Raw genomic sequence first — 13,214 nt, 5'->3', positions numbered from 1 at the left:
AAAAGTTTGGTTTCTTTCATTAAGTCCTAAGTGAATGAATTAATATGTATATCAATGTTAGTAATATTTTCAGTCAAAACCAACAAATATTTTTTTACCTTTTATTGGTATAACTAGTTTTTATTTTAAATTAACTGAGTAGCGTTATTTAAGTTGTAATAAGCTTACAAGTAAATTGCTTTAGAATATACATATGTCTGTACAATTTGGGTGTCAAAAATCTTGACGGCGATTTTTCTACAATACATTTTACGATGCTTACAAAAAGCAAACCTGTGTTCTTGAGCGCGTTTTGCTGTTATACACTTATTGTATCAGTATTTATAAAACAGTATAACAGATTTTAGGCCATGCTAAAAAGAATGATGATCTAAACTAAAAAATATAATAATACGTGTTTCCTGAAAAGTATTATACTTGTACTAAAAATGTGGTCTACAAATTTTAGATCAAATGTTACAAAAGAGTACGCGGTGACGGTCTTGTCACAATTTGTAGTGACTAAAATGTAGGGATTAAGTCCAAGGTGTTGTCACCAAACAAAATAAAACTTTCAATGAGCCAGGGCTTAAAAAGGTTATTTAAAATGTCCCACTATTATAGCTTTCAAAAAACTCGGAATACGATAGTGTCCCTTATTTAAGATTCCCACTCAAAGGATGCTTTGGATTTGCACTCACAGTAGTAGAATTTATACCAAAACCCAGACACATCGGATATTTCAATGTGTGTATACCACACAGCAATTAAACCGAAAACAACATTTAAAAATTGCTTTTGCTATTGCATATCATATTCACCAAAAATGCATACCGTGAGTGGCAAGAATCTGAGCCGCGAAGAGTTAGAGGAAGTGAACAAATGGCTGCAACAAAATAGTATTAGCACTCAAAGATTGCGTCGTGAGTTTTCCGATGTTTTGCCGTTGGCCGAAATATTCAAACGCGACTATCCGCGATTGGTTGATCTCTACAATTATCCCAAGAAGAGTAGTGTTCAGCTGAAGTTGGCCAATTGGGAGACATTTAACTTTAAAGTGTTATCCAAGTTGAATATGACGTTGACCAGAGATTTTATGGAACAAATGGCAAATGGTGTTAGTGGTGCCGCCGAAGTCTTGTTGCATGAAGTGATACGATTGGAGAAACGACAACGCCTGGCAGAGCAACGAAATGCGGCATTGCGGCAAGAACATCTTTGGGAGGAAAATGATGAGGTGAAAACTGTTGTGGTCAACAAGCAGGTGGGCGATGGCATTGTTCAGGTGCCACAAAAAATGATCCTATATTCGCTGTACGAGAAAATTGCACGCGATAGTCAGGCAAAGGATGTTATCATCGATGCGTATCAACAGCGATTGACCCACATGGAGAGGATTATTAAAATCAAAACGGAACGGATAGACGAACTTCTGATGCAGATGGGAAAACAACCACAAAAGAGAGCTGCTAGCAACGCATCCAATTGTTTTTTTGCTTACGATGGCAAGGACTCCCTAACCCAGAAGAATATAAATCCAACGCAAGTTTCATCACCAACCGATCCGGACAGCTCCACCGCCTAATAGGAATCTTTGATTCACTATTGAATAGTTATTTATTGTTAGATTGTGGATCCAAATTACCGATTACCGGCTAAATAGATTACGAAATAGACAAAGTCTGGGCATAATATTTATATATTTGGTCATTGACAATCGATAAGCGCAGTCGATAGCTGAAATGTTTTAAATGGTTATTGCAATGGAAGATCAAGGGTTTTTAGTTAGTTAATTAGTTTTTTTGCAATTCTTAAGCCATTTTATTTGTTTTCACATTTACAAATTATGTGTTCACACTTTGTTATCACTGCATACCATTGATATATTACCTATTAAATACTGTTTTCTGGCACTCGTCTCTTGCATTGCCTTATGGAACATCACTTTCAGTTTTGTGTAATAGTTCCAACACTTTCTACTTTTAACTACTGCAAGTCGCATATCGCATTCCTCAATCTTACCCACCAAAATATGATCGAGATATTTTCGCAATTTTTCAAACTCCAAGTATTCCCTTATTAACAGTGCTTTTTTGTTAGTTATCCAATCCTGTTTGATTGCCGTTTTTATCTTTTCAATTATGGTATTAAATTCCGCACTGTGACTGGAGTCATTATTTTGATGAGCTATACCAATATGTTTTAGTATTGAAGTGCACGGATCCTTGGGTGAAATGGGAATCTAAAGGAAGGATTAGCATAGATCGAGAAAATATATATGTATATAAAGTTCCTAGTAGGCTAATTACTCCGACTTTAATATGAAACACTTTTTTTCTCATGATTCAAACTACATTTTAGATAGTTCATAACTCCAATAATAAACTGGAAAATAAATGGTACTACTAAAGAAAAAAAGCATAACAATGAAAAATACAGTCGAACTTCCAAATCTCAAACTTCCCTAACTAGAATTATTGTGCGACTTTTTTTCATACCTATTTTTATCCACAAGTCGAACTTCCATAACACTAATTTCCCTATTATTTTGGTCTTCTATATGTAAAAATGGTCGCTTGTCTAAAATGTAAATATAAAAGAAATATTTATTTGTATTTATTTATTTTCCGCTTATGTACATACCTTTTATAACTTCTAATCTGGTTTTATGATTTTCCAATTCATGAATTTAACGCTGAGGACTGTTTTATTATTTTATAGATGCGGTGCTCTTTTTTAAATTGTTTTATACTAAATTAAACAAGGATAAGAAATATATGTAAATTCTATGGTATGGTTACACTAACGCTTATTTGTTGGCAGAAGTTTCGAGTTATGGAAGTTCGACTGTAATCAAATATTTTCATTGCTAGAAGCATATTATATATATCTAAGATGTTACCAAACTTAACACAAATTTGACTTAAAGAAGTTTGAGACTGTTTTAAAATTATAAGTTAGTTCAAGCTCACGCACCGTTTCATTGTTAGGACTCAGAGAATATTTCGTAACGATTAAATTCATAATCTGTTGATTACAATAATATGAAGCAAATCCTCCCATGGTTTTTGTCACTGAGGTCGTTTTCGTGGTGGGTGGAACTGGTGTAGTTGCGTTCGTTGTATTTTGATTTATATGACAAATGAGGTGATTTTTTCTTATTATGTCCCACTTTTCAGTATTTGACATAGCCAAGCCTGCAACTAAATTTTTGGACATATTTTTATAATAATCAATACACGCTGGAGTCGATTTCGTTGCGTTCATATTTTCCAAAATTTTGTTCAGCTTAAATAAAATGATGGATTCCAGCTCGATTCTCATTTTGTCGTAAATTGTAAAATTTGCGTACAGGCTAGCTCTAATATTACCCGGAAGTTTACCCAAATTTATCGACGAGTCTATTTTACTGAATTGTTCTTTAAATTCCGAATTTTCCAAAGAGTTGTTTTCTCGAATCGTATACTTATTTTGTAGGTCATCAAGTCTTTTGTCGATCTCCTTCCACACATTAACTTCTGTAGGCTGCAAGTAAACACTTTATAAAACATTTAAATCTTAACATAAAACACGTTACCTCTGAGCTTGTTGTCACTATAAAATTTTCAGTTGTCAAGATCAATTGGGTATCACTTTTATTCTCATTACTGGATTGTGATATCATATATTCCGTTGTGTCTTTCCCAGTAAAATTTATATTGGTGCTGATGTGCTCGGTCGGTTCCAACTTTGAAAATGTAAAGGTTTTTGTTGGTTCCTTCGACAAAAGTCCAGCGGTTGTGGAGTACTTCGTAATGTCCATCTCAGAATATGGCTGAGTTAATGTTGTTGACTTATCAACATTAGAATTCAACGATAAATTCTCTACCGTGCTTCTCTCAGTAATATTTTGTTTAGTGCTTAACTTTAAAAATGTAAGTGTTTTTGTAGGTTCCTTCGACAAAAGTCCAACGGTTGTGGAGTACTTCGTAATCTCGGTATCAGAATGTTGCTGAGTTGATGTTATTGATTGATTGTCGATAGTGGGCTTTCCAGTAACATTTTGTGTGGTGCTTAACTTTGAAAATGTAAAGGTTTTATTTGTGGGTTCCTGCGAAAAAAATTCGACGGTTGTGGAGTACTTCGTAATGTCCGTCTTAGAGTATGGCTGAGTTAATGTTGTTGACTTGTCAATATTAGAATTCAACGATAAATTCTGTATTGTAGTTTTCTCAGTAATATTTTTTTTAGTGCTTAACTTTGAAAATGTAGAGGATTTTGTGGGTTCCTTCGACGAAAGTCCCACGGTTGTGGAGTACTTCGTAATGTCCATATCAGAATATGGGTGAGTTAATGTTGTTGACTTATCAATATTAGACTGCACTGATAAATTCTGTATTGTAGTTTTCTCAGTAATATTTTGTTTAGTGCTTAACTTTGAAAATGTAAAAGTATTTGTGGGTTCCTTCGACCAAAGTCCGACGGTTGTGAAGTACTTCGTAGTCTCCGTATCAGAATATGCTATTGATTGATTGTCGATTGTGGTCCTTCCAGTAATATTTTGTGTAAGGGTTCTTGTGCGTTCCGTCGACAAAAATTCGACTGTTGTGAAGTACTTTGTAGTGTCCGTATCTGAATATTGCTGAGCTAATGTTGTTGACTTCTCAATATTAGAATTCAACGATAAATTCTGCACCGTACTTTTCTCAGCAATATTTGGTTTAGAGCTTAACCTTGAAAATGTAAAGGTTTTTGTGGGTTCCTTCGACGAAAGTCCGACGGTTGTGGAGTACTTCGTAATGTCCATATCAGAATATGGCTGAGTTAATGTTGTTGACTTATCAATATTAGACTGCACTGATAAATTCTGTATTGTAGTTTTTTGCGTAATATTTTGTTTAGTGCTTAATTTTGAAAATGTAAAGGTTTTTGTAGGTTCCGTCGACAAAAATCCAACGGTTGCGGAGTACTTCGTAATATCCGTATCAGAATATTGCTGAGCTAATGTTGTTGACTTGTCGATATTAGAATTCAACGATAAATTCTGTATTGTAGTTTTCTCAGTAATATTCTGTTTAGTGCTTATCTTTGAAAATGTAAGGGTTTTTGAGGGTTCCTTTGACAAATATTTATCGGTTGTAGAGTACTTGGTAGTGTGCACGACACTTGTTTGGTTTCTTATTCCTTCTTGTCCAAGCGATTTTGTAGAGGAACCATCCCACTGAGTATTCTAGAAAGTACAAATTAGAAATATATTATTATATGTATTTTAATATTAAAAAAGAAGATATTTAACTAAACACTTACCTTTGAAGTAGTGTTTGCTCTCGGTGTACTCTTTGTAATCTTGCAATTACACGAGCAAATATCCTCATCGGGATCAATTACGCAAGTACACAAACAAAGCGGTTCCTCGGAAGTAGTTTCAGTAGTTCCTGTTGTTAGCACATCTGAAGTCTCGGTGGTAGGCAATGTTGTAACTGCTGTATTACTTGTATTTACTAAGAACGTATTTGTAGTTTTTCTACTTGTGTTTTCGGTCTTTTCACCATCCATTGTTATTTCCTTAGAGCTGGAAATATCCGAGTGTATGAATATACTCGTCGATGAAAATTCAGGAAGAGAACTAAGCGTTTGCTCTGACTGATTTTTATCCGGTTTTGATATTTCTCTTGCAGTTTTAGATATTTGTTCTGGATTACTGGAACTTTTTAGTGTAATTGAAAATGTGGGTATTGTCTCGATTCCTTCAGTACTAAATTCTTCTGGGTATAAATTTATTGTTTGCGATTGTTTAGTAATAGCGGCATCTGTGGCACTGGCAATTAAGGAAGCGAATGTTTCTGTCTGTTGTTCGTGTTCCATTGCTTTTGATTTATCAGATGTTGTTGTTTGAATTTTTGTTTTTGTGGTTTTTATTTCTGGATAAGTTAAACTTTGTAATGTATTTTCTGATCCTTTATAGGTTGTATAGTCTGAAGAATTTGCATTCGTGTCTGTCGTTATAGTTCCGGTGACCTCATCGCTAAATATTGTAGTAAAACCCGTATTACTCATTGCATATTTCGTATAACTATTAAGATGGCTTGGTATTCCATATAAAGTTGGTTTTATAGCAATGTCTTCCGTTTTAAAGCTATCTTGACTTTTCGGTGAACTTGATATTTCTTGCGAGATAGTAATTAAATCTAAGGGTAAAGATGAATCAATGATGTCGGTCATCACTGGATTAGTTGAGCTATGATAAACAATTTCATATTGAGAGCTTGTTACATTTTCTATGATTTTCAGAGATTGTTGACTCGTTGCTTTATATGATGTCGAAAGCAAACTTGGTATTTCAGAAAACCTACTAACTGGATGTGACAATAGTGACATAGATTCTGTCATTGTATTATGTATAGGCAGGGAATCGGGTGAAGTATTGGTGTTGGAAATAAAATACTCAGTTGTTGTTTCAGTGGTAACTTTACTTTTAACAGTTGATAACGTCGACGATTTCAGTTTAGAAATTAGTGGTGTACTTAATAAACGCATAGACTTAGAGGTCACATCTTCTGCACTCGAACTTTGAAATAAACTAATTGATGTCGATTGCGGTATAGTCTTCGGAAACTCACTTGTCTCCTTTAGAATTATTTGATCCTCTTCTGCACTAGGAATAGCTTGTGTATGACTCGCTTTTGAACTTGGTTGCTGGAGAGAAATCGATAGAGTTTTTGTATCTTCTTGAGATGTTTCATCTTCTTCTACACTTTGGCTCGAAAAGGTACTTTTAGTTTTTGTGTTTGATTGAGGAAGAGATGTTGATAGTGTCCATGGAACTTCTGTCATTTGATTTTCTTCTGCACTGGATTCTTGAAATGAACTGCTGGCTACTGTTGTGGATTGAGGAAAAATTTTTGAAAATTGCGTTGTTTCCTTTAGAATGGTTTGATCTTCTGCACCCAAAACTGTAAGTAAACTGTTTGCTATTGTACTTGATTGAAGGATCCCTGTATCTTCTTCAGATGTTTTATATTCATCTACACTTTGACTTGAAATACTTTTAGTGTGAGTACTTGATTGAGAAAGCTTTGTTGATAGTGTCCATGGCACTTCTGTCATTTGATTTTCTTCTTCACTGGATTCTTGAAATGAACTGCTTTCTTCTTTTGTGGATTGAGGTAAAGGAGTTAAAAATTCCGTTGTTTCCTCTTTAATTGTTTCAATTTCTGCACTCGAAACTGTAGGTAAATTTTTTGCCAGTGTACTTGATTGAAAAGGAGATTGCGATAGTGTCCTTGTATCTTCTTCAGATGTTCTATCTTCATCTAGACTTTGACTTGAATATATACTTTTAGTTTGTGTACTTGATTGAGGAAGCTTTGTTGATAGTGTCCATGGCACTTCTGTCATTTGATTTTCTTCTTCACTGGATTCTTGAAATGAACTGCTTTCTTCTGTTGTGGATCGAGGTAAAGGAGTTAAAAATTCCGTTGTTTCCTCTTGAATTGTTTTATCTTCTGCACTCGAAACTGTAGGTAAACTTCTTGCCAGTGTACTTGATTGAAATGGAGATATCGATAGTGTCCTTGTATCTTCTTCAGATGTTCTATCTTCATCTAGACTTTGACTTGAATATATACTTTTAGTTTGTGTACTTGATTGAGGAAGCTTTGTTGATAGTGTCCATGGCACTTCTGTCATTTGATTTTCTTCTTCACTGGATTCTTGAAATGAACTGCTTTCTTCTGTTGTGGATCGAGGTAAAGGAGTTAAAAATTCCGTTGTTTCCTCTTGAATTGTTTTATCTTCTGCACTCGAAACTGTAGGTAAACTTCTTGCCAGTGTACTTGATTGAAATGGAGATATCAATAGTGTCCTTGTATCTTCTTCAGATGTTCTATCTTCATCTAGACTTTGACTTGAATATATACTTTTAGTTTGTGTACTTGATTGAGGAAGCTTTGTTGATAGTGTCCATGGCACTTCTGTCATTTGATTTTCTTCTTCACTGGATTCTTGAAATGAACTGCTTTCTTCTGTTGTGGATCGAGGTAAAGGAGTTAAAAATTCCGTTGTTTCCTCTTGAATTGTTTTATCTTCTGCACTCGAAACTGTAGGTAAACTTCTTGCCAGTGTACTTGATTGAAATGGAGATATCAATAGTGTCCTTGTATCTTCTTCAGATGTTCTATCTTCATCTAGACTTTGACTTGAATATATACTTTTAGTTTGTGTACTTGATTGAGGAAGCTTTGTTGATAGTGTCCATGGCACTTCTGTCATTTGATTTTCTTCTTCACTGGATTCTTGAAATGAACTGCTTTCTTCTGTTGTGGATTGAGGTAAAGGAGTTAAAAATTCCGTTGTTTCCTCTTTAATGGTTTCAATTTCTGCACTCGAAACTGTAGGTAAACTTTTTGCCATTGTACTTGATTGAAAAGGTGATATCGATAGTATCGTTGTATCTTCTTCAGATGTTCTATCTTCATCTACACTTTGACTTGAAAATATACTTTTAGGTTGTGTACTTGATTGAGGAAGCTTTGTTGATAGTGTCCATGGCACTTCTGTCATTTGATTTTCTTCTTCACTGGATTCTTGAAATGAACTGCTTTCTTCTGTTGTGGATTGAGGTAAAGGAGTTAAAATTTCCGTTGTTTCCTCTTGAATTGTTTCAATTTCTGCACTCGAAACTGTAGGTAAACTTTTTGCCATTGTACTTGATTGAAATGGAGATATCGATAGTGTCCTTGTATCTTCTTCAGATGTTCTATCTTCATCTACACTTTGACTTGAAAATATACTTTTAGTTTGAGTACTTGTTTGAGGAAGCATTGTTGATAGTGTCCATGGCACTTCTGTCATTTGATTTTCTTCTTCACTGGATTCTTGAAATGAACTGCTTTCTTCTGTTGTGGATTGAGGTAAAGGAGTTAAAAATTCAGTTGTTTCCGCTTCAATTGTTTCAATTTCTGCCCTAGAAACTGTAGGTAAACTTTTTGCCATTGTACTTAATTGATAAGGTGATATCGATAGTATCGTTGTATCTTCTTCAGATGTTCTACCTTCACCTACACTTTGACTTGAAAATATACCATAAGTTTGAGTATTTGTTTGAGGAAGCTTTGTTGATAGTGTCCATGGCAGTTCTGTCATTTGATTTTCTTCTTCACTGGATTCTTGAAATGAACTGCTTTCTTCTGTTGTGGATTGAGGTAAAGGAGTTAAAAATTCCGTTGTTTCCTCTTTAATTGTTTCAATTTCTGCACTCGAAACTGTAGGTAAACTTTTTGCCATTGTACTTGATTGAAAAGGTGATATCGATAGTATCGTTGTATCTTCTTCAGATGTTTTATTTTCATCTACACTTTGACTTGAAAATATACTTTTAGATTGAGTTCTTGTTTGAGGAAGCATTGTTGATAGTGTCCATGGCACTTCTGTCATTTGATTTTCTTCTTCACTGGATTCTTGAAATGAACTGCTTTCTTCTGTTGTGGATTGAGGTAAAGGAGTTAATAATTCCGTTGTTTCCTCTTGAATTGTTTCAATTTCTGCACTCGAAACTGTAGGTAAATTTTTTGCCATTGTACTTGATTGAAAAGGTGATATCGATAGTATCGTTGTATCTTCTTCAGATGTTCTATCTTCATCTACACTTTGACTTGAAAATATACCATTAGTTTGAGTATTTGTTTGAGGAAGCTTTGTTGATAGTGTCCATGGCAGTTCTGTCATTTGATTTTCTTCTTCACTGGATTCTTGAAATGAACTGCTTTCTTCTGTTGTGGATTGAGGTAAAGGAGTTAAAAATTCAGTTTTTTCCGCTTCAATTGTTTCAATTTCTGCACTCGAAACTGTAGGTAAACTTTTTGCCATTGTACTTGATTGATAAGGTGATATCGATAGTATCGTTGTATCTTCTTCAGATGTTCTACCTTCACCTACACTTTGACTTGAAAATATACCATAAGTTTGAGTATTTGTTTGAGGAAGCTTTGTTGATAGTGTCCATGGCAGTTCTGTCATTTGATTTTCTTCTTCACTGGATTCTTGAAATGAACTGCTTTCTTCTGTTGTGGATTGAGGTAAAGGAGTTAAAAATTCCGTTGTTTCCTCTTTAATTGATTCAATTTCTGCACTCGAAACTGTAGGTAAGTTTTTTGCCATTGTACTTGATTGAAAAGGTGATATCGATAGTATCGTTGTATCTTCTTCAGATGTTCTATTTTCATCTACACTTTGACTTGAAAATATACTTTTAGTTTGAGTTCTTGTTTGAGGAAGCATTGTTGATAGTGTCCATGGCACTTCTGTCATTTGATTTTCTTCTTCACTGGATGCTTGAAATGAACTGCTTTCTTCTGTTGTGGATTGAGGTAAAGGAGTTAAAAATTTCGTTGTTTCCTCTTTAATTGTTTCAATTTCTGCACTCGAAACTGTAGGTAAACTTTTTGCCATTGTACTTGATTGAAAAGGTGATATCGATAGTATCGTTGTATCTTCTTCAGATGTTTTATTTTCATCTACACTTTGACTTGAAAATATACTTTTAGATTGAGTTCTTGTTTGAGGAAGCATTGTTGATAGTGTCCATGGCACTTCTGTCATTTGATTTTCTTCTTCACTGGATTCTTGAAATGAACTGCTTTCTTCTGTTGTGGATTGAGGTAAAGGAGTTAATAATTCCGTTGTTTCCTCTTGAATTGTTTCAATTTCTGCACTCGAAACTGTAGGTAAATTTTTTGCCATTGTACTTGATTGAAAAGGTGATATCGATAGTATCGTTGTATCTTCTTCAGATGTTCTATCTTCATCTACACTTTGACTTGAAAATATACCATTAGTTTGAGTATTTGTTTGAGGAAGCTTTGTTGATAGTGTCCATGGCAGTTCTGTCATTTGATTTTCTTCTTCACTGGATTCTTGAAATGAACTGCTTTCTTCTGTTGTGGATTGAGGTAAAGGAGTTAAAAATTCAGTTTTTTCCGCTTCAATTGTTTCAATTTCTGCACTCGAAACTGTAGGTAAACTTTTTGCCATTGAACTTGATTGAAATGGAGATATCGATAGTGTCCTTGTATCTTCTTCAGATGTTCTATCTTCATCTACACTATGACTTGAAAATATACTTTTAGTTTGAGTTCTTGTTTGAGGAAGCATTGTTGATAGTGTCCATGGCACTTCTGTCATTTGATTTTCTTCTTCACTGGATTTTTGAAATGAACTGCTTTCTTCTGTTGTGGATTGAGGTAAAGGAGTTAAAAATTCCGTTGTTTCCTCTTTAATTGTTTCAATTTCTGCACTCGAAACTGTAGGTAAACTTTTTGCCATTGTACTTGATTGAAAAGGTGATATCGATAGTATCATTGTATCTTCTTCAGATGTTCTATCTTCATCTAGACTTTGACTTGAAAATATACTTTTAGTTTGTGTACTTGATTGAGGAAGCTTTGTTGATAGTGTCAATGGCAGTTCTGTCATTTGATTTTCTTCTTCACTGGATTTTTGTAATGAACTGCTTTCTTCTGTTGTGGATCGAAGTAATGGAGTTAAAAATTCAGTTGTTTCCGCTTCAATTGTTTCAATTTCTGCACTCGAAACTGTAGGTAAACTTTTTGCCATTGTACTTGATTGAAATGGAGATATCGATAGTGTCCTTGTATCTTCTTCAGATGTTCTATCTTCATCTACACTATGACTTGAAAATATACTTTTAGTTTGAGTTCTTGTTTGAGGAAGCATTGTTGATAGTGTCCATGGCACTTCTGTCATTTGATTTTCTTCTTCACTAGATTCTTGTAATGAACTGATTTCTTCTGTTGTGGATCGAAGTAATGGAGTTAAAAATTCAGTTGTTTCCGCTTCAATTGTTTCAATTTCTGCACTCGAAACTGTAGGTAAACTTTTTGCCATTGTACTTGATTGAAATGGAGATATCGATAGTGTCCTTGTATCTTCTTCAGATGTTCTATCTTCATCTACACTATGACTTGAAAATATACTTTTAGTTTGAGTTCTTGTTTGAGGAAGCATTGTTGATAGTGTCCATGGCACTTCTGTCATTTGATTTTCTTCTTCACTGGATTCTTGAAATGAACTGCTTTCTTCTGTTGTGGATTGAGGTAAAGGAGTTAAAAATTCCGTTGTTTCCTCTTTAATTGTTTCAATTTCTGCACTCGAAACTGTAGGTAAACTTTTTGCCATTGTACTTGATTGAAAAGGTGATATCGATAGTATCATTGTATCTTCTTCAGATGTTCTATCTTCATCTAGACTTTGACTTGAAAATATACTTTTAGGTTGTGTACTTGATTGAGGAAGCTTTGTTGATAGTGTCCATGGCACTTCTGTCATTTGATTTTCTTCTTCACTGGATTCTTGAAACGAACTGCTTTCTTCTGTTGTGGATTGAGGTAAAGGAGTTAAAAATTCCGTTTTTTCCTCTTTAATTGTTTCAATTTCTGCACTCGAAACTGTAGGTAAACTTTTTGCCATTGTTCTTGATTGAAAAGGTGATATCGATAGTATCGTTGTATCTTCTTCAGATGTTCTATCTTCATCTAGACTTTGACTTGAAAATATACTTTTAGGTTGTGTACTTGATTGAGGAAGCTTTGTTGATAGTGTCCATGGCACTTCTGTCATTTGATTTTCTTCTTCACTGGATTCTTGAAATGAACTGATTCCTTCTGTTGTGGATTGAGGTAAAGGAGTTAAAAATTCCGTTGTTTCCTCTTGAATTGTTTCAATTTCTGCACTCGAAACTGTAGGTAAACTTTTTGCCATTGTACTTGATTGAAAAGGTGATATCGATAGTATCGTTGTATCTTCTTCAGATGTTCTATCTTCATCTACACTTTGACTTGAATATATACCATTAGTTTGAGTATTTGTTTGAGGAAGCTTTGTTGATAGTGTCCATGGCAGTTCTGTCATTTGATTTTCTTCTTCACTGGATTCTTGAAATGAACTGATTCCTTCTGTTGTGGATTGAGGTAAAGGAGTTAAAAATTCCGTTGTTTCCTCTTGAATTGTTTCAATTTCTGCACTCGAAACTGTAGGTAAACTTTTTGCCATTGTACTTGATTGAAATGGAGATATCGATAGTGTCTTTGTATCTTCTTCAGATGTTCTATCTTCATCTACACTATGACTTGAAAATATACTTTTAGTTTGAGTTCTTGTTTGAGGAAGCATTGTTGATAGTGTCCATGGCTCTTCTGTCATTTGATTTTCTTCTTCACTGGATTCTTGAAATGAACTGC

The 13,214-nt window shown here is 34.4% G+C and overlaps 2 protein-coding genes across 2 annotated transcripts; one reads left to right on the top strand and one right to left on the bottom strand.

Annotated features, from left to right (window-relative positions):
* Positions 1 to 537: 537 nt before the first annotated feature.
* Positions 538 to 1,659, top strand: LOC120456714 (sperm flagellar protein 1). The gene has a single exon (XM_039643696.2). It carries the CDS (start codon positions 725 to 727, stop codon positions 1,562 to 1,564), a length of 840 nt encoding a protein of 279 aa, XP_039499630.1. The 5' UTR covers positions 538 to 724; the 3' UTR covers positions 1,565 to 1,659.
* Positions 1,660 to 1,788: 129 nt separating this feature from the next.
* LOC120456713 (protein clarinet) lies at positions 1,789 to 11,361 on the bottom strand. The gene is made up of 4 exons (XM_039643695.1): positions 5,266 to 11,361; positions 3,557 to 5,188; positions 2,956 to 3,504; positions 1,789 to 2,221 (listed from the first exon to the last, which is right to left on the bottom strand). The coding sequence occupies exons 1-4, from the start codon at positions 11,314 to 11,316 to the stop codon at positions 1,832 to 1,834; spliced, it is 8,622 nt and encodes a 2,873-aa protein (XP_039499629.1). The 5' UTR covers positions 11,317 to 11,361; the 3' UTR covers positions 1,789 to 1,831.
* Positions 11,362 to 13,214: the final 1,853 nt, after the last annotated feature.

The sequence above is a fragment of the Drosophila santomea genome, chromosome X (assembly GCF_016746245.2).
Source record: "Drosophila santomea strain STO CAGO 1482 chromosome X, Prin_Dsan_1.1, whole genome shotgun sequence".
In the NCBI taxonomy this organism is placed as follows: Eukaryota; Metazoa; Arthropoda; class Insecta; order Diptera; family Drosophilidae; genus Drosophila; species Drosophila santomea.
The sequence above is the reverse complement of the archived record's forward strand: the minus strand, read 5'-3'. Positions and strand labels throughout refer to the sequence as shown.